At 42.4% G+C, this 27,794-nt stretch overlaps 1 protein-coding gene across 1 annotated transcript in view; it reads left to right on the forward strand.

Moving 5' to 3' along the window:
• The window catches only part of Cyria (CYFIP related Rac1 interactor A), a 111,777-nt gene that overhangs the window by 72,872 nt on the left and 11,111 nt on the right, over positions 1–27,794 (forward strand). The window contains exons 3-6 of the mRNA XM_050141974.1: positions 5,050–5,129; positions 21,145–21,266; positions 22,419–22,524; positions 27,450–27,586. Of these exons, the coding sequence (XP_049997931.1) occupies positions 5,060–5,129; positions 21,145–21,266; positions 22,419–22,524; positions 27,450–27,586 (435 nt within the window). The 5' untranslated portion in view covers positions 5,050–5,059. The remainder of the gene's footprint in view (positions 1–5,049; positions 5,130–21,144; positions 21,267–22,418; positions 22,525–27,449; positions 27,587–27,794) is intronic.

Genomic DNA, 27,794 nt, shown 5'->3' on the forward strand with positions numbered 1-27,794 from the left:
TCTTTCTTCTTTTTTTTTTTTGTGGGAAGGGTAGGGGGAGGTTTCAAGACAAGGTTTGTCTTTGTAGCTCGGCCTGTCTTAGAACTTGCTCTGTATACCAGACTGGCCTCAAACTCACAGAGATTTGCCTACCTCCATCTCCTGAGTGCTGGAATTAAAGGCGTGTGCCATCACTGCCCAGCTTGTACATAGCTTTTATTTAAAAATAATAATAATAAAGACTTGATTGTTTGCATTTGGCTTTATATTCTGGGAAGACAGCTAATGCGGACATTTAAACTTTTTCTTCCAAACCAAAGTAGAATTCTGAGGAGAGAGGGAGAAAAAAAAGAGAGATAGTTAATTTATTTTCTACTTTTTTGAAACTGGAAATGTTAGCAGTGAATAATTTCATTTGGAATGTTATGGATTTTACACCAAGTAATAGTAGAGCCAGTTCTATAAATGTCAGTTGAACTGAGAGCCTGGAGAGTGATAATATATGTATAAAAATATCATCATTTGTATGTCCAAATTTGCCACCCCTTAAAGACAGACGCTTCCCATGTCAAGACCATGCAAGTTGTCTACATAGACACCAGCATGACCAAAGAAGCTCCCTTTGTCTTTACTATTTGGAGGGATCTTGGTCAGTCACCCCCTCTTTCATACCTTTTATTTCCTAACTCCTAATATCCCCCAGATGGAAAAACTCTAGCCTCCACCCATATTCCTCAGACTCTGTGAGTGGCAACTTCCTTCTTGAGTGAAGCAGACTTGCCCAGGAGATGTTGCCCTCGTGTAGTTTTTCTCTTCTCTGAATTGTTGAAGAACAGAAACTTCCTCTAATATGCCACAGAGCTGATTCAGAGAAAACCCTTTTCGCATGTAATAGAAGCTATAGGGTCTTTCCACAGAAAAGAAACTGTGTGCCTGCAGTAACACCACCATATCCTTCACACACTTTCAGAAGACTGTAGGTTTTCTGATATCCGCAGACAGGGGCCCCTGGAGTGTCTATTGTGGTACTTTGTCTCCAGTGGAGAAAAGAGCTTGAAGTTTGCATTCTAAAACTTCCAAAGCCGAGGGTGAGTTCATTGGCCAGTTACCCATTTTGAATGCCCTCTTTTGCTGTCAACCAATGTGAACATAAACATAACTTCTTGAAAGTTGTAAGATTTGAACAAGTAAAGTGTGGGAAAGCTTATAAACACACAGTAAGTACTCCATATAAATTGTGGATGTTCTTCCTAAGTACATGTATATCCTTTTATTTTCATATATTAATAGATAATTAATGAACATCTTTGAACGCTTACTATATGCCAAGATGTGTTTGTCTTTTTGGCTAGAGTCAACTCCTAGGTGGATGCTAGGCTACAAGTAGGCTGTGTATCACCTGCTGTAAGATCATGGATTCCCTCACTGCATTCCCTGCCTGCACCTGTGCTATGAATGAGACTGCTCAACACAGGCGCAGTCAGTTCTTGAGGAGCAGTTTTCTATAAGACCAAAGAGCAGGAATAAGTTGCGGCCACATTGTTCTCAGATGATATTATTTTAAGAGAAGAAGGTTCCTCAGGGGCTCTGAGTACCTTCTGCATGGCTGTATTCACTGTGACGTAAACTTCTGCAGCTGAGGAGGAATGACAAGCAGCTGACAACTCCTGAAACAGAAGCAGGAGTCATAGGAGGGGGTGGCCATGAAGTCACTGGATAGAATGTGCAAGCCAGATTTCCCAGCTCTGCAGAGTACACCCCTGGACTGCCAGATCAGGCAGCTCTGCCACCCATATGTCTGCTCTGCCATGGGAACTGTGACTCAGTACATCCTCAGATATCCTCTTTGAAGCAGCCACTCTGAGCCAGAGGGGAATTTTTCTTGTCTTCACTTGCTCTAACCATGATGTCTATATTTACCCACTGTGATCTTCATTTCTTTTTTGAATACTGAATCCTGAAAAAGACTATTTTTACCTCCTGCTCTTTGAGTCTGCAAAAGTTCAGACACAAAATGCCTTCTCTAGCTCCTGGCCCAGTGGCCTTCGCTTTGTGTCCAGGTTGTGACCAACCCTTTTTATTCTCTTGGCTTCAACTTAATTATGTCAGTATCTTGATCCTCCAGCAGACTGAAATATTATTCTTTTATTTAATGCCATAAAATATGTCTAATCTCAAGTATAAATCTATCTTAATTAAGTTTTCTCCTTAGTACCGTGGTGCATAGCAGCGTGCTCATGTAGGAGCTATGCAAACAGATTGGAGAGGGGCCTTTCTAAGTGGAGTCCAGGGTTCAGTTTTAAAAAGTACCATGGTGGGTTAGGGATGTAGCACAGAGAGAGCATATTCATGGCCCTGGGTTTATTTCTGAATATGTTCATGATAGATAGATAGATAGATAGATAGATAGATAGATAGATAGATAGATAGATAGATGATATATAGATGTAGAGAAGATGATAGATATATAGAAGATAGATAGATGATAGAGATGACATATGTATATATAGATATAGATGATAGATAGATAGATGATAGATAGATAGATAGATAGATAGATAGATAGATAGATAGATAGATAGATAGATGATAGCTCTATTTGACCATTTTTGTGATGTTCCCATTCACTTGGTAGACTTACCTAAATGAGAATAAAATCTCCTGCATTATTGATCTTGGGAAAAAGTAGCAAGTACCACACCTTTTTCCAGTGAAAACATTGAGATGAAATATTTCTATTTTTCATGTAGGGATCTTGCATTGGGTTTGAAAGACATGCTTCCAAGGTTAATAGAATTAAACCGTAATAGTGCATCATGTCCATGAGTCACTGTTCCAGATGCACCTGGGTTGAAAGCCCACACATCTAGGATCCCAAATGTCCCAAGTAACTAAGCCTGGCTGATGTTAGATTCATGTTCCAAAATATGGCTTGGCGTATTTCCCACGTAGGGATGGATTCTGGCAGGAAAATCATTTATAAAACAGGAGTTTAGAAGGACGTGAATCAGGGACACACTCATAGCAGCAAAATAGGGAAGTTAAGAATATTTAACTTCCATTAAGTTGTTAGGTATGAAGTCCAGCCTACTATTAAATGAATCATCTTCCTCTAAGAAATGCTTCCAGCTCAGAACTGGAATTGCTCATTAAAATGAGGTCTAGGAGGACTTGAGAATACCGCCTAGTACAGGATGGACCAGACCCATGCTGACCTCTACTTCTGGCAGAGTCTGGGGCACGTGGAACTTGCTTGGATATGTTTTCACAGAAAATGGTGTGAAGGCAGGGGACAAAAAGCAGAGTGGCAGAAAGGATAGGGAAGATGTTTCTTCAGAAGAGAGAAAAGGAGTGCATTGCTCCATTGATCTTCTTCTCTGGAGAGCAACATGCAGTCTACCAAACCCATCTTCCAGCAGAAAATCCTAAGCTTATCCAAAGGCTGTCGGGATCTAATGTCCTCTGCAACAGATATAAGAACTCTTAATCTCTGAGCCTACTCTCCACTCCCTGAGGGTGCTGTTTTGTTGAGAATGACTTGATATTATGCCTTTTATTTCTTTGAAAATTACATTTATGTGTATGTGTGTGTCTGTGTGTGTCTATGTCTACTTGTCTGTCTGTATGCTCATGCACACACCACACACACACACACACACACACTTACACTCATTCATATGTAGACATCAGATGACACAGTAGATGGGATTAGAATACGTTCCTGCCTTCTATGTAGGATCCAGGAATTAAACTTGTGTTTACAGGCTTAGCAGCAACTATCCTTACCTGCCTGAGCTATTTCATCAGCCCAAAACTTTACATTTTTGTATTTTATGTAGGAGTGTTTCATCATCAGAACACCAACTGATGAAAGCCGGTAACTGGACTAGGAGTTACAGTTTGAAAAATCTTGCCTCTTACATGCATCAAGAGAGTCCCTGGGACCCAAAGTCTGTGTCTTGAACTCTTTCTCACAAGCTTTAGGAAATTTATGCTGGACAGGCTGGTGTGCACTTGGACCCTTGGCACTTTGGAGGCAAAGGTGGAAGAAGTGTGAGTTCAAGGCCAGGATGGACTAAAGCGCAAGACTCTAGAGATCTAGGCTACCTAGCAGGTCTGAGAGAGATGGGAAGAATAAGCAAGAAGAGGAAGGAAGGGAGGGAAGAAAAAAAATAATACAAGACAGAAGATAAAAGAGAAACCCTTACTATTCCTGGCACCCTGTCTGTTATACCTACCCAGTGATATGGTTTGTCTACACCGGCAGGAAAGAAAAGCAAGGTAGAGATGTCAGCTGTATAGTTACAGGGGCTTGTAATAGGCAAAGGGAAACATTTCATAGAAATAGTCAAAATTCCACTTCAAAGAAGTTTAAGTTTTAAGAGGGAACTCATTTGTTGTTGTTTGTTGCCAGAGGTTTTCTGTCCTGCCTGGACTTTCAGCTGTTAAGTCCCAAAGAATCATACAGAGGTATACATTAGTTATAAACTGATTGGCCCATTAGCTCAGGCTTCTTATTTACTATCTCTTATAACATCCATTAGCCCATAATTCTCGTCTGAGTTAGCCACGTGGCTCAGTACCTTTCTCCATGAGGCAGTCACGTCATGCTTTCCCTGCAGCTGGGTCATGACTGCAGACTGCAGAATCCTCTTCCCAGAATTCTCTTGTTCTCATTGCCCCGCCTCTGCTTCCTGCATGGTAGTCCCACCTATACTTCCTGCCTGGCTACCGGCCAACCAGCATTTTATTAAACAAGTACAAGAAACAAATGTTTTCAGGGTAAAACCATTGTTCCACAGCACTTGTTGTTATTACTATTATGTGAATGAGATACAGGGTGCAGTGTCTTATTCAGAGGCCTGTGACACATACATCTGTCACTACTCTGCTTCAGAGAACTCCACCTCAGGGTTACTTAGCCCCCAGCAGCTCAAGGTTGAGCTGTGTGATTCCAGACCTGATGGAGCTGCTCTTCTCTTGGGCTTAAGGACGTGATGGTGGAACTGTATGCTTCTGAGTCGGCTTTCACATCCCTGATGGTATTTGCTTTTGTGTTAACTTTTCTAGGTTTGCTGGCATGGGAAACCTGCTCAAAGTCCTAACCCGGGAAATTGAGAATTATCCACACTTTTTCCTGGATTTTGAAAGTAAGTCCTGAGCAATGTAATACAGGAATGGAAACTTGGTACTTGCTCCATAGCTTGTTCGTAGGGAAGTTATAGAGATTTCCAATGAAACTCAAGTCAAATCCAAGTGGTATCATGCATTTCTTTCTGACATTATTTCTAAGCCGTTTTCCTCCACCCATTTTGATTTCTAGAAACCTAAACAAAGGTTTGGTTTAACTGGTCCATGTTTTTTTTTAATATATATAAAGATTAGCTTTGGTAATATATACATTAAACTTTATCATGAAACTTCCTTAAGATTACACTTCCAAAGAAAAATTGCAAGCACATTAGCTGACATGGATTAGCACTAAGTACCCTTATATGTACAAGGGGAGCAGTGACGGCCACCAGAAATGAGGCTGATTATTTGTCATCAGTGCCCTCTATTTTATGTATTATTTAATTGCATAAAATTATTTTGGGATCTTTCAAATCCTGGCCTTGTTCATAAGATTATTGCCCCAGTTTTTATTGTCAGTTTGATACAGCCCAGAGTTACCTAGAAAGAGGGAACCATAATTAAACAATTAAATCAGATTAACTTGTGACTGTGTGTGGGGTGTTGTCTTGGTTGTCTACTGTAGGCAGCAGCATCCGTAGGTGACCCTAAACTGGATCAGAAAGCTAGCTGAGTTCTGTGAGCCAGGGAGATAGCCAGAGAGCAAACAAGTAGGGAGGGTTTCCCCAGAATTTCTGCTTCATTTCCTGCCTGGCTTCCTTCAATGATAGATGGTGACCCAGGAGTGTAATCCAAATAAACCCTTTCTTCGCGTGTTGCTTTTGGTCAGAGTGTTTGGCCATAGCAGCAGAAACACTAAATAGAACAGTTACGTCTCCATTACCAAAACAGTATAATCAATTTTTTTCTGGTGTAAAATGGCCTAAAAGTCATTGTTACATAAACAGAGATTCTGTGTTGTTCATTCGATTTGACTGACTAGGTTGGTATTCCCACTCTTTCCCCCTTGTGCATGTGTGCCTGCGTGTGCCTACGTGTGAATGTGTGTGCACTCATGCCTCAGTGAGACTGTAGAAGCCAACTCTCGGGAGCTGATTCTCAGTTCACACTTTGAGGAATTCTTTCTTATGATTTCTGCCTCCACCCAGCATACTGCAAACTCTACCCTGCGTACTCCAGGCTCTGCCCTGGATACTGCAGCCTCTACCCTGCATATTGCAGTTTCTACCCTGAATACTGCAGGCTCTGCCCTGCACACTACAGACTCTTAACATGCATACTCCAGGGCCCACCCAGCATACCCCAGGCTCTACCCTGCATGCCCCAGCTCACCAGCCAGCAAATCCCTTTGTCTCTGACTCCTATCTCACTATAGGAGTGCTGGGATTACAGATGCTGGCTATCCTACCCAGTTTTTTAAACATGGGTTCCAGGTCATCAGGCTTGCATGGCAGTTGCTTACCCACTGAGCCATCTCCCTGCTCCCCCACACCCCACAGGAGCTGGAACACAGCTGGACATCTCTTTTGTATTCACACCCACTGCTCTCTTTAACTTGCTAGACACTTTAATTTGTCAAGTATTTATATTAAAGAAAATGGCCAGACGCCTTCACGTATAGACGGAATTTTCTAGCACTTTTGTTAATTAAATGCTAGACGACCTTTCCAAGTTGTAGAGCGAAAGCCCTCTAAGGTGTTGCATGGCGTCTTTGACATATTTAAAACAGCTGCTCAAAAAGGAGAGCGACTCCGGAACTCATGAATTCTGATAACAAAACTCTTAATTACATTCACGGAAGGATACTTGGCTTCTGATCTAACCCCATTCCTCCCTGTTGTTATTGGTTGGCTTGACTTGGTTTCATTTACCAATAAGGATTTCAGCTCAGAACTCAAGATGAATTTGCCTGGGATTCTTCTGAAATCTCTGTCTGTCTATATGTACACATGTGCATATATTATTATTATTAAAGTAAGATCCATCAATAGCCTTAAATAAGTTGCCTGTAATCTTAACCACTTTGTTACTTTAACTTTAATCGTTCCTGCCATTTTTTTTAAGATTCATTCATTTACTATGCGCACAGTGCTCTGCCTGCATGCATGCCCGCAGGCCAAAAGAGAGCACCAGATCTCACCACAGATGGCCTTGAGTCAACATGTGGTCACCTGGAACTGAACGCAGGACTCTTGGGAGAGCAGGCAGTGCTTTAAACCTCTAAGCCATCTCTCCAGTCCCTCCCTACCATTATTATAGCACACATTTTGCATGATTGCATTCAGTGCATGAAGTGGTTAAGAATAATGTTACAGTCTGCATTCATTCACAGTTCCCCAACACCTAGGAGCCCAGAGTAATCCCATGTCCACTCAAGCTGGGAAGCCCTAAACACATGAGTCTGCCCCTGACTCCCACCTACCTGACAGAATTAGGTGGCCCCCCTTGCTGGTCTAATTGTCTTGATTTCTTGGCTTTCTACACTGCTCTGAATGTTGAGTCACTTGTCAGGACTAATCTTCAGAACCTTGAAAGAGTACAGATAAAACCTGTGAGGATTTAAAGCCGTCATCCTAGGGCTCTGAGGTTTGCCTTGGAAAGCCTCTCCCCACTGCATGGAAGGCAAGGTGGCCTGAAAGAGGGCTCAGTTCCTTTTCCCTGTTGTCACTGTGCTCTGATCTGCTCGGACATGTGCTGCGGGCATTGTTTTCCTCTTTAAGGAGAGGTCCTGGTGGCTAAAGGATACATTTATAGAAATTTGATGTCCATGATACAAAAACTCCCTTTGCAGATATAATTCTTCTTGCAGATATAATGAATAGATTATAATTTCTTCAAGATAAGAAAGCAAGCTCTTGATTTCCATGCCTGGTGGATTTCTGTTAGGACTATAAATAACTGTAATCTATAAAGAAAATATGAATTTTGAAAAAAAATGAGCAAAATTCTGCTTCTTTTTCCAAAGAGAGAATAAAAAGAAACTCCTTTCATATCCTCCAGAAGTGTAGTTTTATTTTCCCTAATTTTTAGGAGGGACCAGCTGTGCTGAGGTCACACAGGGAGTGGTTAGGGAGGGGAGATGGGGACATGAGTCCCTCCAGCTCTCTTCTGCTGCTTTGCTGTCCCCAAGTACCTGTCACAGCAGCCAGCAGCTTCTCTGAACACCCCACATCTCTCTGTCACTGACTAGGAAGAACATGCTGTATTCCTAAACTAAACACGTCTCATGAAAAAGCCAGGGGAAAAAACAACACAGCAAACACATTCATTTTATCCTAAATACCATCCCCTTCACCCCTCGCAGGCAGGTTTCTGTGTGTAGTCTTGATTGTCCTAGAACTCACTCTGTAGACCAGGCTGGCTTCAAACTCCCAGAGTCCCGCCTGCCTCTGCCTCCCAGAGTGCTGGGATTAAAGGTGTGTGCCACCACTGCCCATGGCTTAAATATCGTATTCCTTAAGGAGGTTTCTAAGAAAGACCAATGATAAGAGAGGTGGAAAGTGTGGACTTCAGGAAGATTTTTCCCTTGAATCTGTGGCTTGCAGATTAATTAAGAAAATGTATGTTGAACCTGATATGATGTTTTCCATGTCAGCCACACACAAGCAGGATTGGGGACTAAATGAGAATAAGCCTAGTGGGGAAGTGACAGATTAAAGTGGAGAAGCAGACAGATGTTTACTTGAAGACAAGCTAGGAGACATGAGAAAGGCATAACTTGCCGCCAGAGAATGGAAGGGAACAGAACTTGCATCTAGGTTCTGGAAATGGGGGGGGGGGGCTACAGGAGGGATAGGACAACACATGTTGAACAGGTGGCCCTTTAGTGAGTCTTAAAGAATGGCGAGGTTTCTACGGGCCCAGATGGGATGAGGAGTTCTCCACCAGATGGAAATAGTCAATGAGAGGTGCAGAAATTAGAATAGAAGGGGCATGTTTGAAGAACAACAAGAAGTCCAATTTAGACAGAGCACCCAAGGCCTGTTGAGAAAAAGGGGTGGGAATGTGTGGAATGGAAGGGCTGGTTTGGTAAAGCTGGCACCAAATACACTTGCCAAGCCAAGACTGGAGGCTCATAATCAGAGCTCACAGCCAAACAAAAGACCTAAGATCCTCTGGAGAATGGAGAACAAATAAGAGCTAGACAGATGAGCCGCACTTCAAGCACCACACTGAAGAGGGCGCCAGCGGGCAAGGAGTCCTAGAAAGATGCCACAGTAGAGATGCAAGGATACCCTACTAAGTTGAGATTCTGGGGCTAAAGCCTGGGTGTTGTGACCTAGCACCTAGCCGTTCGTTGAGCAGGGATTTGAGTACCATATGAGTATCAAGTGTAGAGAATGAGTTTGTGAAGGAAGAACCATGTAGGTCAAATCTAGGCAGTTAGGAGAACATAGGGAGTCCTCATATCCAGTGGGAAATAAAGAGAACAATTGAAATGAGAGATGATCGCTAAGCATTCTGGTGTCACTAGTCACCCTGAGAAAGAATATTTGGGGTTTGTTGCTTTCTATCCAGAGGCTGGGTGGTAAAGAGTTTAGGAGCAAGGGGTAGAGAGAGGAAGGAAGGCTGAGCAGCATGTAGTAACAGCTTAAATGAATTTAACACGTCTTCTTTCAATGTTGAATATTCTTTTTGAAGTCAGTGATGGGATATAATTGAACTGGGTCAAATAGATATAATTAAGCTGGGTCAAAACATAATACAAAATTAGACACATCTGTCCTTGGGTTCCTCAGTGGCAAAGATCTGATTTAAATTTCTGTTGACCTTTTCAGTGAGTGCTACAATTTATGCTCATATTTTCCCACAGATCCTTAGCATCTTTTTTTGTGTGTGATTGCATCTTTTATCCGTTTACTTTTTTTTCTTTTTTGTCTCTCTCTGTCTCTTCACTAGGCCTCTCACTCTTCTCTTTGAAAGTCAGGAGGCAGGGGTATGGTGAGGAAGGTTGATGAATGTCGTTCCAGCCAGGGATGGTTTGAAGGGCATTGCGCAAGAAGTATGGCTGGAACCCTAAGGCAGATTGCTCAATCGGAGCCTCCACAGTGGCCCCTAAGGTGGGCAGCAGGCATTAGCCTTCCATACAAAGGGATGCAGCGAGTCCCAGACAGGAGTGGTTAGAAACATCTGACGAACTCTCTCTTATAAAAGTAGCTAAGCTTCGCACAAAAAATCTGACTCAATGGTCTTGTCCATAAGGATCTGCTTACCTTCTGATGCTCAGCCAAATGTTCTGACTCCTTCCGATGCTCAGCCAGAAGATTGGTAACAATCTCTAGCTAATGCATCCGATACCTGCCATCGTGTTCAGTAACAGGGGAGCTACAGCAGCAACTTTGTGAGTTTTGAGTAATATTCTTCAAGACAGTAAACATTCGAGTAGCTTAATGGGGATTGGTGGTCACATGACTGTGATCTCAGAGCTCAGGAACTGGAAGGAGTATTGCAAGTTTGGGGCAAGGAGGTGAGTCAGACTTTATGGTAAGTTTAGGGACAGCTTAAGTTACATATAATACACACACACACACACACACACACGCACTCTTTCATACACATACACATTCTTGCATGCACAACAACAAATAATAAATATCTTTAAAGTACTCAAAAGCACGTCAAGCAAACAATTTGATCTATCAAAGATTCCTCTGAGATCTGAACAGTCATCTCTCCAACAAAAATAAATAATTATCCACGGAAAAGGAATATTCAGTATTATCAACTAGGAGATAGAGCTACCATGAGCCACAAGGGTGGCTGTCATCAAAACGAAGAGGATATAAGTGCTGTGGAGATTATGAAGACATTGGAGTCCACAGGCAATTCGGGAATTAAAATGGTCCATCTGCTTCGAGAGACAGTTTGAAATGCTCAAAGGTTAAGGCTCAAGTTACCACATGATAGGGCTGTTCCTGCATATGCCCAATAAAATAAAAACATATACATAAGACTTGTATTTGAGTACTAACATGTGACATCATTCAGAAGGACCGAAAAGTAAAATCCAAATGCTCATGAGCTGGTGAATAGGCAAATAAAATGTGGCATATCCATTCAACGGAGTATCACTGATCAATAAAAGATGTGAATTACTGAAACACGCTACAGCGGAGACAGACCTTGAAACCTTGTTAAGCTAAGGGAAAGAAGCCAATGACCAAGACTACACATGGACTCCATTTGTATGGAGGGTTAGAGAAGGCAGATCTGTGGATAGAGACAGCCCAGCTGGTCTAGGATGTCTTGTAGATGGCTGTTTCCTGATTCGCTTGACTCAGCTCCATTTCCCCCATGTTGGCTCCTGTAGAAACTCTGGCTTGACTGTGCCTCAGACCCATGTCCCTTGGCTCCTGAGCCTCCATGAAATGCTCGCAGGGATGGTCCCTGCTTCCGACTCTCATAGGACCCAGAGTGTGGGAATATTTGAAACCCCAGCTCTCTGCTGTCCTTTCAGGCAGACCCAAAGCCCCACGGCCAGAGTATCTTCTTACATTTTTCCTCCTGTTCTAAATTTTTCCTCGTCAGCATCGGGTTCATGGTACCTGATTCCCTTTCTGCCATGAACTCCTAGGGCTTCTCGGCCTCCAGGCCAGGTCCTGCACATGGAGCGATTGTGAGCATGTAAACATGTGAACATTTCCACTATTTTATTCTTGGGTACATTTGTGGAACCCTCCTTTTCTTACCTCCCCTCTGCCAAGCTTGAAAGCACGCGCTGCCCCCATTGTCCAGAACAGTGGTCTTTCTTTTCAGATTTTATTGCACTCCATACACAGCCTCTGTTCCTACAGTAAAAGTAATAGAGGCTTGGTTTGTGTGCTCTTTGTTAGAAAGAAAGCAATATTCCTTGCAACTTTTATTTGTTTCCACAATAGTATGAAAATTTGCTACAGAGCTATGGATTTATACACAACAAATTAACATTAATTCTTCTGTGTCCTTGAGTATAAAGTTAGCACATCGAGGCTTTCTTGGTCCCATCAAAATGAAAATGAAAGGGTTTTTGACTAATCAGGATTGAAACTGATTCGCACACAGAGTTAATTACCGTTAATTTTCGACGTTTTCTGTTTTATCCTGTGTTCTATCATCTTAGCAGATTTTTAATTGTACAGTACACTGTCGTTAACTAGCCAAATCATCGCGCCCTGCATCTAGAACTTAATTATTTTGCACAACAGAAGCGTCATCTCTGCTAATTATCAGCCATGTTGCCCACCCCAGTGCCCCTGACACTACTCTACACACTGCCTCTATTAATTGACATTTTTATGTGCATTGCATAAGTGAGATCACGCAGTGTGCATCTTTCTGTAACTAGTTTATTTCAGCTGTTGTATTGTATTGTATTGTATTGTATTGTATTGTATTGTACTGTCTCCGAGGCTCATCTGTAGTTTTGTGTATTGCACGCTATCTTTATTAAATCTGAACACCATTGTAATTGTACTTATGTTGCCTTTTCATCCTCTGTTCCTTTTCAATCAGTGGTTCTCAACCTTCCAAATGCTATGACCCTTTAATACTGTTCCACAATAATAGTTATTTTCCTTACTACTTCACAGCCATAAATTAGTTATTGTTATGATTCATAATGTGATATTCATAATGTGATGAGCTGATATCTCCAATGGTCTTAAGCCACCCCTGGGAAAGGATTTATGTTTCTCAACCCCTATCAGAGTTGTGACCCTCAGATTGAGAACCATGGGAGCAGAAGGACTGCTTTATGGTGGTTATAATCCAGTTTTTCATGCGATCATGAAGGGTATTCTGGGCACCAGGCATTATGTTTGTCATGGTGTAAACGACTGAAGATCTTGTAGTCTGGTTGGGGAGCAGACACAGAAGCTGGCATCTAAGATGTATTGTTGGTTTGGGCGTTGTTTGAGGCACTGTCAGCAACTGAACAATGCCGTTTTCTTCTGCTAGTGTAGCCCATGACTAGTGGACACTTCCTTGAGATGAAGACTCAGAGAAAATCATGAGCTTAGATTATTGTCTCCTCCTGTGTCTGTCATCTTGCTGAGCACGGAGTGCAATTTCATTGGCTTTCGTGGACACTGATTGAGTGGCAAAGACTCCTCCCATTTTTAAGGATGGAACAGCTATGATGGTGACTTCTTGCCAGGGGCAAAGAGACCTGGAAAGATAAGATGTTGGCACGTTAAAATGAGAGTGTTAGAAGGACTTGGTCTCTTCTTGAAAGCATATTTTCTTTTATTTCATTGAGAAAGTAAGATAGGAGCAGAGCAGAGACAATGGTACGGGACTTAAGTACATCCCAAGCAGAGATCAAATACTACACTAACCAGAAGAACAGATCCCAAGTTAAGCTAAAGAACTATTCCTGAGTGGGTAGCGGCTAGAACAATGGAGGAGCTGGAGACGTGGTTCTGCAACAAAGAGCACATACTGTTCTGCAGAAGCCCGCCATACTCTTCTCACGCAAGATCCATACTCAGGTACGCACCCACGCCGGGTAGCTCACAGCTGCCTGTAATTCCTTTCTAGAGAGGACCAGTGCCTCTGGCCTCCAAGGGATCCTGCACACATGTGCGCACACACACAATTAAAAATTAAAGATGAATCTTTCAAATGGTAGTGTTCTTATGAGACAAACCTATGTCTCATAAATTAATCCAGGGATAACAGCGATGGAGGTGATAATTAGGGAAATTCTAAAAAAAAAATTACCCTATCAGTGTACTTACAAAAGGCTTCAGTTTCCTGTTCTTGGGAACAGAGGTCTGGTTCAGGTTAGCCCATCATCTGGGATGTCTTTGTGCACTTCCCGCCTCAGCTGCTCTCCCCTTGCACCTGCCACCTGTCAGCCTTGCGTCTGCAAAAGTGGCTCAGAGGCCGCTAGAAGACGAAAGGGAAACATTTTTCTCGTTTCGTGACCAAATGTCCTTTTCTAGTATGCTCAATTGACAAAGGAGAGTGATAAAAATCAAAACAGAACAAACCTGCAAAGTGGTTTCTGGATCCAACACAAAAGTGACAAAATGTGCTCTCCCAGAGCCTAGGGAAGCAGCTCCGCGAGTAAAGTGGTTGTCAGGCAATTGTGAGGACCTGAATTGGGATCCTCCAGACTGGTGTGAAGCCATGTGCGTTGATACATCTCTGTATCCAGTGCTCTTGTTCTTGGAGACACAGGGATCATTGGGCCCTGAGAGGTGTGTACCCGCCTGTGGGCACAGTGGTGAACAACAAGAGACTCTCTCTCCAGGTGGAAAGTGAGCACTGACCCCTGAGGTTGTCCTCTGGCCTCTCTACGTATGCGCCTAGACTTATGCATGTGCATTTGCGCGTGCGTACACGCATGTATACATGCATATGCACAAATTCAGAGAGATTTTTTTATATATATATTCTGTGATATTCTAGCACTCCAGCTTTCTGAGACCTTTAACTTTGTCTAAACTCCCCGTACATCCCTTCAGGTAGGAAGCAGACAGGGCTGTTATTAACTTCCCTTTCTTCACCGAGATTTAATCTGGAGTTTAGCGAGGAGGGGGGGGGCTAGCTGGTGTGCCCCGAGGGCAGTATTCAGTGAGTGCCAAGGTGACAGAGGATTTGCTTAGAGCACTAGGTCCACCCAGGAATCCCAGTGAAGCAGATGAAATAGACAGCCCTTCACTTGCCCAACCCTGCTCAGTCCCTGGGGTGATGGCTCTGTGGAAAGATCTTTGGGCTCTGGTGTGTGATAACTGATGTCCTGTCCAAACAAATGTGTCAGCCGGGTCCCACTTACATGGTCCAATGGACCCTTGGATTTCACGCTTCTTCTGTAAACAGTATCTCACTATAGGCTATTACCACTGTACATTCCCCCAAACTAACACCAGGAAATTGTTTACGTCTCTTAGTTTATTCGGAACGCAGGAGAGGGTGGGAGAGTATGGGAGTGGGTGGGAAGATGGGTTGGGGATTAAATTTAAGGCTTGGGCAAATCCTTTCTGCCGTTTCTCGCTCCAGTGTTTACGCAGCAGTCATGGGGCACAGAGATAGCTATACATCCTGACGATGAAATGCCGCGGCTGCCTTCAAGACCAAAGGCAGCTCGTAAATTGTGTCTTCTCCTCAGATTATTTTAGGTTAATTTGCTTTTCTGTCAGGTTCCCCTCACAGGCCTAAGTTGGCTGTAGGGGGAAAGGTGCGCAGTCCCTGCTGCCTTTGAAGACAGGATGAGGCCCTGGCTGATTCACAGAGATAAAGCCAGCCTCTTTCCAGTTGGAGGCCGGCTGTTGTTCCCTGTGAAATCTTTCTGACAAACAAAGACAACTGCTTTCTTCCCCGTTAGCACAGAGGAATGCCAAGCATTTGGCTTTGAAAAGAAAATATCAAGGTCCTCCAGAGGGATACCTTCCACCTAGCCTCCAGCAACACCCAAAATGTTGGCAGTTGACATGCACCAACCCTCACTAGCAATTGCAGTCCAAGGAGAAGTCCATATATCCCCTGCCTGGGAACAAAATGAATATCCTTTGTCTGATAAAAGGGTTGTTTACCTACTTAACATTGTAGACGCGTGAAATCTGCTGAGTTCTCCACAGCCAAACTGGGGATGTAAGGTCATAATACATATGATGCATTTTCATACTTTCCACAGCAGCGAGTCCAAAAAGGACCCTTAAATCAGCGCCTGGATAATGGCTAGGATACAGATGGTCCAGGCCTTCTCGGAGTATTGGCTTCTGAAATTGCCTGTGTAAATCACAAGGACTTTAACAGCTCTGTCTTCAGACGGGATGAGCACTCACTTCATGTGGCCATTCCTCTCAATTCACTCAAGTAATTGAAGATGATTAGCTGGTCAGGATGAGAGGCGTAGAAGAAACATCCCTGAAGAAGTCATTGACTGCGTGTGACTGGAACCAAGGACTCCCATCAGGAGTGGTAGTGTGAATGCGTGTGTGTATATGTGTTTATGTGTGTGTATGCATGTGTGTATGTATTTGTGTATATGTAAATGTGCGCATGTGTATAAGTATATGTGTATAGATGTGTGTGTGTATCTGGTATGTGTGTATGTGTACACCAGTGTGACAAATGTGTGTGCATGTGTGTGTGTGTGTGTGTGATATACCACTTCATAAAAAAGTCAAGCTTCCTGTTAAAAATAGAAAAGCAAAGACCACAGTTCAGAGTTGCTGGTCACTTAGCCAACGCTCTCAAGGTTACTGGGGAATTAAACACAGTAACCTTTTCCAGCACTAATTCTTCAGGGTCCCTTTTAAGATGTCATTTCTCGACATCTGAAAACTCAGTAAACTTTTTAAATCTGGTCAGCAGTTGGGTCTGAATATGGGGAGTGCTGGAAGAGAATCCAAATCCTTTCACAGAGTTTGTCCCAGAAAGCAAGGCAAGGGCAGTGACGGGGATGGAAAAGATAGAGCTTTGCCAGCGTTTTAGTCTCCCAGACAGAGCAAATATCCCAGTAGCTTGCTAGCCATAATAAGACCCTGGGCAGTGGGAGATTTAAGCACACATGTTGATGAGGCAAGAGTCAGTTTGGTCACCGAAGAATATGGATGCCTTAGTGGCAGACACACAACAAGACAGAGATGGAAGCGTTGTTGATCCCACTGCCTCCTAGAACCCACATCCGATCAAAACAATCAACAGATTATATAGTGAGTTCAAGCCTGAAACACGAGACCCTGTCTCAAAAGAAAAAAATCTAAAATGTGAAAACTATATATAAATCATTACTTCAACTATGTCTGACACGTTTTCCATGAGCACATGCTATATACTAACCAGGCACTGAAAATATGTAATCAGATGAAACAAATATGGTCAGAGCCCTATGTCTAGTGGATAAAATTATTAATTAGTTCTGAATTTTTAGTACTGTGGGATGTAAGTGGAATGAATCTTTGGATTCCATATGGATTTGGGACAATGGTAAATGTCACTTGGGGCTACACAGCCCTTTTACCACTTGCATAATGAGACAGACACTAGGAAAGGCACATCCAGTATACAGCCTGATCCATATACATTCTGGGATAACTACGAGTGTGACTCAGTACCTTTGCAGGTGACAACAGCATGTCACATTGGCAAACCTTTGAACAGTCCTAAGATCAGAGTCTCTCAGCTGTCCCTGCACTGGGAAAGCTGGGCAACCCGACAGTGGTTTGAGTCCCTTGTGGAATATTCCACCTTCCGGCCCAGAAGGCATGGTTGCCTGTTTGCTGGCATGAGGGACCTAACTGTTGGCTGGAAGAGAAATTGACTTCAATTCCATGACAGGAAAGATGGGAGAAAATCAACTGTCCCTTGGGAGTAGCAAATTCTGGCAGAAAATGAGCCAACACACCTCTAAGTCTTGATGGGAGAGGAAGTGTCAGATTAGGTTTCTGCAGCCCCTAACAGGACTGTGCTACAAGCATCCCTAACGGGCAGAACATCTGCCAAAGGAAAGTTTCCCAGAGAAGGAGGCTGGGCACTGAGGCTCCTGTTTATAACCTCTAGCTGCTAGGAGAACAGCTCTGTCAAGTAGAAAATGCTCGCCCTGCACCCCAAGTCCATCTCCGGTGGCATGGAAAAAATGCCACCCCCTAAGCTGTTTCATGCAAACTCTTTGTGGCCAAAAGAATGTCCCTGCCAGTTTATGGAGGAAAGTGCCACTTCACCTGCCATGGAGACAGGATCTGGTTGTTGGAGCTGGAGGACCACTTTGAGGCCGCTCTGTAGGATGTTTATTTTTGAAAGCACTTAGGAAATTCCTCTCTTTCTATGAAGTGGCGTGAAAGCTTTCTCCTTTTGTGGTCTGTGGCCAACAACAGGATGCTTTTTAGACTTTGTCTGTGCTCTGTGCCACTCAGTTTTAATTCTCTTTCATGTGACACTGTTCCTTAGTGACTTGTTGAGATGAGACCATGTGGCAGGGGGAGATGCGACACAACTCTTCGCCTCCCGGGACAACCCTCTTCCACAAACAGTTGTAGAACTCTGAACCCTCAGATTGGGCACACTCTATTTTGCTTGTCTTTTCTCTAAATGCTTCATCTGAAAATTTTCTACCTTAGAAACAGTGTGTTCCTGGATTTGAGTGAGTGCTTTTTTTTTCTTTAGTTTCTTATGTTGTTTTAATTTCATGTGTATGGGTGTTTTAACTACATGTTTGTCTGTATGCTGTGTATGTACCTTGTGCCTAAGGAACCAGAGGAGGGCATCAGATCCCTTGGAACTAGAGTTACAGCTGATAATTAGCCACTCTGTGGGTGCTGGGAACTGAACCCAGGTCCTCTGGAAGAGCAGCCAGTACTCTTAACCCCTGAGCCAGCTCTCCAGCTCGTGGGTGCCTCATTTTTATTTGCTTTGTAGGCTTTTTGCTTTGCTTTGTTTTGTTCTTCTTGTGTTTTCCTCCTTGCCACTATAGCAATTCAAAAACTCCTGGCTCCTCCCTTGGATTTTCACTGAAGTGCTCTCCGCTGCGACAGACTTCCTAGCTCATGGATGTGCAGGCTTCCTTTTATGGCATCCATATTGCTTTGAGGAAACAGAAAGGGATAACATATGAAGTGATTCATATTGTGAAAAAGCTCAGACCTGATACTATCTACGCAATGTTTGTGGGAAGCAAAGGATTCAGGGATAGAGGAGGAATCAGCTGTTCTTTCCCCTTCATTTCCGGGTCAGCCTCTCTGATCTCTCTCCCGACATCTCGGTCCCCTGCTGGCCCAGCTGTGTGCCATCTAGTCACCTGACCCTAGGCCATCTATTCTTTCTCTCTGTGGATATACCTCTTTCTCTCTCTCCCACCTCTGCTACCATGCTCAAGTCCTGACAACTCCAACACCTTCCTAACCACATTCCTTGCCTAACCCTGACCTGCAGGCACCTTAGACCCACTTAATCCCCAGTTGACAATGTATCATTTCTAGGAAACATGTTTTCCCAGTGTCTGGGAACCCCATTGAGGGTCAATAATTTTCTGTCTTATTTTTATGTGTTGCTTCTCTTCTTAATTTGTCAGCATCACACATATACACAGTATATTGTGAGCATATTCACCTACATTACCCGTTCTTATTCCTCTCCCACCCCCGTTAACCCCCTTGTTCTTCCAAACATTTTTGAGTTTTGTTTTCTTTTCTTTCTTTCATTTTTTTTAAATTTCCTTGGAAGCTACCAATTCCTTTGTTTTTTGACAGGACCTGGTGAATAAAGTATTCCCAAACTCACCGGGGCGTCATTCCTGAGTTTGACAAGAACTTCTCTGGCCTCCTTTGGCCATCAACTCACCCTGGTTGCCCAGGCTGCTAATGAACCCAGCCCACACTCCCGTTACCTGTCTTGTGAATCCTTCTCTGACACCCCAGATTCCCACTAGTGAAGAAAACACATCACACTTTTGCAGCATCTGCCTTTTGTCCTGTGAAAAGAATAAATAAAATTGGGGTTGGGTCAGGGGAGTGTCAGACTTCATACAACTCTGTCCTTGTCGCTCTTTTAGTTAAGTCACTGATGGCATCCCTTATCTCGGGATTTAAATACCTAGAAACAAAGTCACGTGGTAGGTTGTCTATTCTTCTCTCCCTGAGCAGCAGCATCATTTTACAGGAAGAAACTAGCCTGATTCTTAGCACTTATGAGAGCAGAGATAGCCCATGTTTCTCAACTATCTGTCACCATGAAATGCTTCTAAGGGTAAGAACCTGCAAGGTCTCCAGGGATGTCAGAGAGAAAGAACTGCCTGAGATGGCACCTGTGGCTATCAGAATGCTGCCTTCATGTATGTGGCCTAAACACATCACATGCTTCTGTGGGTACCACAGTCAAGACTGAAGATAAACAGAACAGACCTTTAGACAATGATCTCCTGGCATGTCTTTCCTGAGAAATTTTTGTGCGCACATCCTACCCCCATTGACTTCCTTCTTCTTCTAGATGTGCCCCCTTTCGCTTTTATGGATTTTCTTTTCTAAGAGTGTTTCTATGCGCTGATGAATTCCCACAAGACTCTACCCATTTCTTGGCTCTTAGACAGAATGTTTATGTGTATTAGAATGTTTCAGTGCTTTCTGTATTTCACGGTTTTAGAATGATGTGCTGCTGCCATGCCCTCAAGGATTAATTACATTATTGTTATTATTATTATTATTATTATTATTATTGTTATATTCATTTATTTGGGAGAGGGTGTGCCATGGCACACATGTGGAGGTCAGAGGACAATTTTCAGAAGTTGGTTCTCATCTTCCACTAGGTGGGTCCCATGCATCAAACTCAGATAAGGCTTGGCAGCAAGTGTCTTTACCTGCTGAGTCATCACACCAGTCTCAAATTGAGTGAGCTTTAAAGTTGATTATCATATACATATGTACTAATTCATATAAAATAATATAAATATATATGAAATAGTAAAAGTATATAAAAGAAATATGCATTAAAGGGGCTTTTTTCATCTATACTCAAGTCTACAAGTTTTTCAGTGATGGAAATAGCCCATCGTTTTTCCTGTTCAGAAGCATATTCTATGTAATATTTTGGCTTTACAAGATCAAGAGAGCTGTGAAACTGCATGGAAGGAAGATCCATAACTTTATCAGTATCAATGCTCTCAGCACTTGAAAATGGCTAAGGTGGTACATTTTATGTTATGTATTTTGACCACAATGAAAGTGATAGCTTTAAGAGAGAATAAACACAATGAAAGGGACATTAAAAAGAAGTTTGGCTTCCCCAAAACCATGTTAACCCCTCCTATTACCCAATGTGAACATAAGTATACAAAAATGCATTTTATATAAATTAACAAATGAACATTTAGGACGATTTGCTCATACTAGGTTTAATATATACAAAAAAGGGTTGTTGAATGCTTTGAGTTGAGTCATGAGCAAAAGCCATGTTCATTTTCCTTACCTAACAGCTTCTAAAGTTACAGAGTGACTTCCAAAGCTGGAGGAAGAGAAGGGACTGCTTAGCTGGTAGACCTGACTGTTTATGGACTTTGAGAGTTGTTCAGAAATACTAGTCTCAGTTTCTCGTGGTTTCTCTGTCACTTAGATGCCCAGCCTACTGAAGGAGAACGAGAGATATGGAACCAGATCAGTGCTGTTCTCCAGGACTCCGAGAGCATCCTCACGGACCTGCAGGCTTACAAAGGAGCGGGACCAGAGATCCGAGATGTAAGTCAATGACAGTATTGAACTGACTAAATCCTGCGGGGGGTCAGGGGGGCTTATACACATGAGCAGGCCTACATATGTGTGCACGTACATGCGCGCGCACACACACAATACACACACAAGTGCATGCACATTCGATGATTAACGCATAGCCTTAGTGCTAACTAGAGTGCATAGTAGAAAAATGTGGGACTCCTGCCTAACCAGTAAGGCCAGTAGGTAACCTCATTTAAGGGCAATATTGTCATAAAGCCCAGGGATAAAAGTTGAATCTCTGAATCATGAGATCTAGGGTGACATGTGCAATCGAACTTTTGGGATTACCTTGGTAGGTTAAAACGGCGTCACACACGACAGCTAGAGGACACCCGCTCTAAGGAGAGTGTAGATCTAGTTTGTTTATATTTTTTGAGGTTTAAAAAAAAAGTAATACAAATCAGTAGCCAAAAACCTAAGAATGCTGAATAAGAGAAATAGTATTTTTCAAGGAAGAGCACACCAACTGGCCAGAAATAACACTATATGGACTGAGCAGGCTGTGTTTATTTAGGAACACACACACACACACACATACACACACTCGCACATTTGCATACCCTGCCTCTGCCACTTTCCTCATAAGAACATACTGAATGCTACAAAGGAAAAGTCTATTACAATGCAGCATTTCTACTTCAAGGTCACCTTAAGTATAGAGCTTATTACAGACCAGCAAGAACACAATGTGTATCACAGAGAAGGCACAGTAGCTACAGCCTCCGTTCTTCATAATAAGCAGTCTTTAGATGAATCAAGTGCTACTAGAGAGTGCTACGTCTTCCAATTCCGACATTTGTTTTCTTCACTTGTTTGTTTTATTTTTGTTTTCGTTTTTTTTTTTTTTTAAATCAAAGAACACAGCAGCAAGTCAGATGAGACAAAATCTACCTGAGACCCACAAGCTTCATGCTTAAGGATTGAAACTGCCTTCAGAAAAGAGTTCTTTGGGGAATCATCCAAATACTCATTGTCCACCAAGGTGGTTCCAATTCTCAAAGCACACTAAGGATTGCATTTTCTAAAAATAATCTACAATCATTCACGGTACTTTGGTGTAAGCGTACTACTTTTCTTAAACTTGAAACTCACCATCACCCCATTTTTCTCCCGTAGGCAATTCAAAATCCCAATGATATTCAACTTCAAGAAAAGGCTTGGAATGCAGTTTGCCCCCTGGTCGTGAGGCTGAAACGGTTTTATGAATTTTCCATCCGCCTTGGTGAGTGTTACAGCTATCATGTCCCACATGGCACTTATTTTATCATCATCATTATTATTATTACTATTATTATTATTATTTTGCCTTTTGAGAGGGTTGAGGGAGCAACTCTACATGTTAGAAAAGGTCCCCCACTTGCACACTATGAGGCCATTCGTAAGCAACTTCCATCACTCTTGTTTCTTGTGATCTGCCACATGCATCCTTCTCTTAAAGTCATTGATTGGTACACGGAGAGTCTCTATTGGCTCATGATCCCTTGACACTTTGTCATCGTATTTATCTGGTCCAGCTCTTCAAAGCCTACTGATCTCTTTGAGATTTCTTTTTTATTGTTATGTATGTGCATGTGTGCCCATGTGAATTTAGAAGAACTTTTGGAGACCAGAAGAGGGTGTCAGAGCCTTTGGAACTGGAGCTGCAGATGGTTGTGAACTACCATGAGGGTGCTAGGACCAAACCCTGGTCCTCTTTAAGAAAAGCAAATGCTCTTAATTGCTGAGCTATCCCTCCAACCCTGATCTTGGGCTTGGTTTTTTCTCTCTCTCTCCATCCTTCTCTCATACATTACATCCCAACTCTAGTATTTACTCCTCTTTCTCATACATTGATCACAACCACAGTTTCCCCTCCCTCCCTCCTTGTTGGGGGAGGCTGCTCATTCATTTCCCAGCTGCCCAGACTGAAACTAATCACACAGAAATTATATTATTTGCAATACTGTTTGGCCAATAGCTTAACTGTATTTTCTAGCTAGCTCTTATATCTTAAATTAACCCATTTCTATTCATCTGTGTATTACCACATGGTGTGGCTTACCAGCAAGGTTCTGGTGCATCTGTCTTCTGCAGGTGGCTACATGGCATCTCTCTAACTCGGCCTACTTTCTTAATATATTTCTTTCAGCCTGGCTTTACTCTGTTAAGCCATTGGCCAAAAGGAGCTTCTTTATTAACCAATGGCAATAATACATATTCATGGCATACATCACCTCCTGCATCAACTCCCCTTTTCTGTCTAAGTGAAAAGGAAAGTTTTAACTTTAACTTTGCAAGATTAAATATAACAAAACAATTATCAAACAAGAGTTATAGTTACAATATTTATATCTACTCTATCTTCTATCGTAACTTGGCCCATAGTGTCTGGCAGACTTTTTCATGAAGTAGGAAATTTCAAAGACAGTTCTACCTGTATTGGCAGTTTGTCAGTAACTTTCTTCTGTGTCCTGCAGAATGTCTGGCAGACTCTGCAGGAACCCTGAAGGACTATCTCACCTTCTTTAGGCAGCTTCAGCAGTCATTTTTCTGTGGGTCTTGCAAGTCTAGTCAAACAGTTCAGGCAAGAACAGTTTCTTGCCCAAATGGCTAACAAGCTCCATGAGGAGCTTCTTCGATGCCCATCTTCCTCTTGAAATAATTGGTGCTGTCAAGAGCAGATGTGTCTCATTGTCATGAAAAGTCTAAGTTCTTAAAACTTTAAATGCCATATTCTGTTGTTAGTCTTTGAGAGTTTTGAAGAATATATCCATTTGAAATATAACTTTGTACATCTAGAAAACCCAACTAAGATGATTTTAAGCTTGACTATTATAGATGACTATCTCTTAACCTATGTTTCTTAATTATATATTACATTTTTAAATGAGCTACATAAACCAATACCTTAATCAAGAGCAGAAATATACATATAACAAAATTGACCTTAAATTTGTATCAATAAACCAATATCCATATCAATGCAAAGTTTCCATCTTTATATCATATCTCCCTTTAAATGTAAACAAACATTTATAAACAATTATTAAGGGACTTTGGGTATAGTTTACTGCTTTTTCTTGGGAGAAGTAATTTCGGGGGTTCTTAATCAATGAAACCACATTAGTCTGGGAAGACCCCACAGGTTCTCATCCTCTATGGAAACGAAAGTAGAAACTCTTTTTCAAAAGCAACAAATCCTTAGACCCAAATTTTGAAGTCTAGATACCTTTAAAATTTATATGTTGGTTTAGCTTAGCAGCCTATACAATGAAATGCCTCTCTGTACTTATCTCCTTCATAGTCAAAAAATTAAAAGAAAACACAATAATATACATAATCCAGACTTTCTATGTATATTTCATCTTTACATAGCTTATTTTTCTTTCCTCTATAAATCTATTACTGTCTGTACTCTGTCTCTTTAAAGACTTTGTTTCATTTTTTTAAAACCATTTACTTCCTTCTATAACTCTCTATACTTTTTTTCTTCTCTCTCCCAAGCTGTGATCCATTTAGAGGTCTTTTTCATCTGAATCTGTTCTTTATTGCATATCTGTAATACTTTTCTGACCAGAACTGCTTTTTAAAATGCTCAACAGAGTGTCTAGAACTAAGGCTGCTTTATGTTTTGGCTCTACCCAGTCCAACATGGCCAAGATCCATTTACTGCCTCTGAGACTGCCAGGTGGGAGCCATGCTCACCACCTCAGCTCTGGTAACCAATTGGTCCATGCTGCCACCAAGCAATTGCAACATGGTGCTCACAAACCCCATTCAAGTGCTAGGCCTTCTGAAAGAGCCAGAGTCATTCCTGCCAGAGAACCAGGAAGCTGCCATTTTAAAAGAAGCTGTGTAGTGTTTACTGCTAAAGCTGAGTCAGGAAACCTTAATGGAACTATGTCTCTGCTTTCCACCAGCAAATAGAGCAAGAAGTTGCATTAAACTATTTTGTGTGTGTGTGTGTGTGTGTGTGTGTGTGTCTAGAATTTATTTTCAAACTCTCTCAGGTTTTTAAGTGGATTTAGTTGACCACATTGGTGCCAATTTGTTGGTCCCACCAGAACTTTACTCAGTAAGCCACAGCCATGTGGCAATACACAGATTAATAGAGATGGGTTAGTTTAGGATATAAAAGCTAGCTAAAAATATGCTTAAGCTATTGGCCAAACAGTATTGCAAATAATATAGTTTCTGTATGGTTATTTCAAATCAGGGCAGTCAGGAAATGAACTAACAGCCTCTGACAACACCTCCCTTCCTTTCTCCCTCCTCAGATCCACTCCTCTGTCTCCCTTCAGAAAAGAGCAGGCCTCCCAAGGATATCAACTGAACACTGCATGACAAGTTACAATAAGACTAGGCAAAAATCCTCTTATTAAGGCTGGACAAGGCAACCCAATGGGAGGAAAGGAATCCCAAAAGAAGGCTAGAGACACCCCCAATCCCACTGTCAGGAGTCTCACAAGAACACCAAGCTATATAACCACATCTATGCAGAAGACCTAGGTGACCCATACAAGTTCTGTGATTGTTGCTTCAGTCTCTATGAGCTCCAATGAGCCCTGCTTAATTGATTTTTTTGAGCTGTGTTCTTATGGTGTTCTCAGCCCCTCTGTCTCCCACAATCTTTCCACCCCTTCTTCCATGGGGCCTAATGCTTGACTGAGGGTCTCTGCATCTGCTCCCATCAATTGCTGGATGAAGCCTCTGATGACAATTGACCTAGACTTTGGTCTATTGGTCTCCGTTTTTAATAAAAAACAAAATTGGAGGATGGAGTTCATTTGAATCCACAGTCTCTTCGCATGCCCCAAAACACAATTAACTGAATGCAAAATGTAAGAAAATAAAGCTAGCATTCTTACTTTAGCTTTACAACAAAAATAAACTGCACAGAAATAAGATGACTCTGCAGAAGCTGGCGTGGAGGCAAGCGAGGTTGACAAACTGGCTGCATGCCACCAGCAGTGTGGTGTAATCACTGTCAGTGCTTGGGGTTTCATCTGATAATATAGTATATTTAGAATGGAAATGGTAGTCAGCAACTTTTGCTTTAATTTGCCACTAAAATGAAGGCCATATTCTAAGAAGAAAACCAAAGCTGAACCCATGACTTGATATTGAAAAGGACTTGATGCTCGACCAGCTAAGGGAGGGGTTCAAACTGATTTCACAAAGAAGGTTGCCCCAGGTTCTCAGGTAGAAGATAAATCGAATCTTCTGTTTCCTCAGTGGGCATTTGGATGTAGTGAGCTGAAATACCAAGAACCTGAGTTGTATCTCAACAGAAAGGGTTTGCATCTTGTGTGTCCTGTCTTTTCAGTAACGAGATTTTACCATCATAGTAGCAACACCTATGGTAGCCCTAGTCAGTGTAGGAAGTGATGAAAATATCTACCTTTTAAATAAAACTTTACTCATAAAAAAGCAGTGGGTCCAATTTGGCTTATGGGTCATAGTTTATCAACTTCTGCCATTGAGGATTGGTTAAATGACTTTGCTGTCAAGATGTATGGGAACAAAAAGAATGGAGAATGATCAGAAATAGGCAAATGGGAGGGAGGGATAAGGTTATTGTAAGAACATAACAAGGGTAAATGTGGTAGATTTGTAGAGAAATGTCATGGGGATGTAGAAAGAGAGAAACATGCTAGAAGAAGACCAAACTTTCCACCGTGTTAAACAGGTGACTTAACCCATGTGTTCAGGGCTCTTGGATATGTGTGTGGAGACAGAGACTGACTCTGGTGTCTTCTGTTGCTCATGGACTGGCTAAGCTACCCAGCCCCAGGGAGCTTTGACTCTTCTGCCTCTGTCCCCATGCCCATTTTCAAAGCTAGTGTTACGTACCTGTACCCCTACACCTGGGGGATTTTTGTGGATGTGATAGGTATGAATTGGGTTTGCACAGCATCTTACTGATTGGAGCCCTCTCCTCAGCTCTCACCTCACCTTAAATCGTTAGTGCCTCTCATGCACACGAGCTCCTTGTGGTTTTCTACAAGGCTCAGAAAGGAGATTGCTAAGTGAACTGGGCTCTGGAAACCCTCAAAAGGGACCGTCCACACAGGTTGCCTCTGAGAGTGTCAACTTGAACTGTGCACTGTGCTTTTAAGGATGTGTCTGGCCTCTCTGAATAGACCTCTGTCTCCCCTTGACTTTCAGAAAAAGCCCTGCAGAGTTTACTGGAATCTCTGACGTGCCCTCCTTACACACCAACCCAGCACCTGGAGCGGGAGCAGGCACTGGCAAAGGAATTTGCAGAAATCTTACATTTTACCCTTCGATTTGATGAGCTGAAGGTCAGGCCACACGCACTGTGGGAGTTGAACGGGGTAGCTCTGCTTTATGGTTCTTTTGCTAAGGCTGTAGGGTTGGAGTGGGAGAGTAAGATGGACTACCTCCCCCAGGAGGTTTATAACGTGGTACATATTTGCATTCTGTGTGGCCAGCGTAATCTACGAGGGTGACTTACCTGTGGAAATTTGGAATCTGTCAAATGAGCGCAGA

Source organism: Alexandromys fortis, unplaced genomic scaffold, assembly GCF_014885135.2.
Source record: "Alexandromys fortis isolate MF-2015 unplaced genomic scaffold, M_Fortis_MF-2015_v1.1 scaffold_30, whole genome shotgun sequence".
Classification (NCBI taxonomy): Eukaryota; Metazoa; Chordata; class Mammalia; order Rodentia; family Cricetidae; genus Alexandromys; species Alexandromys fortis.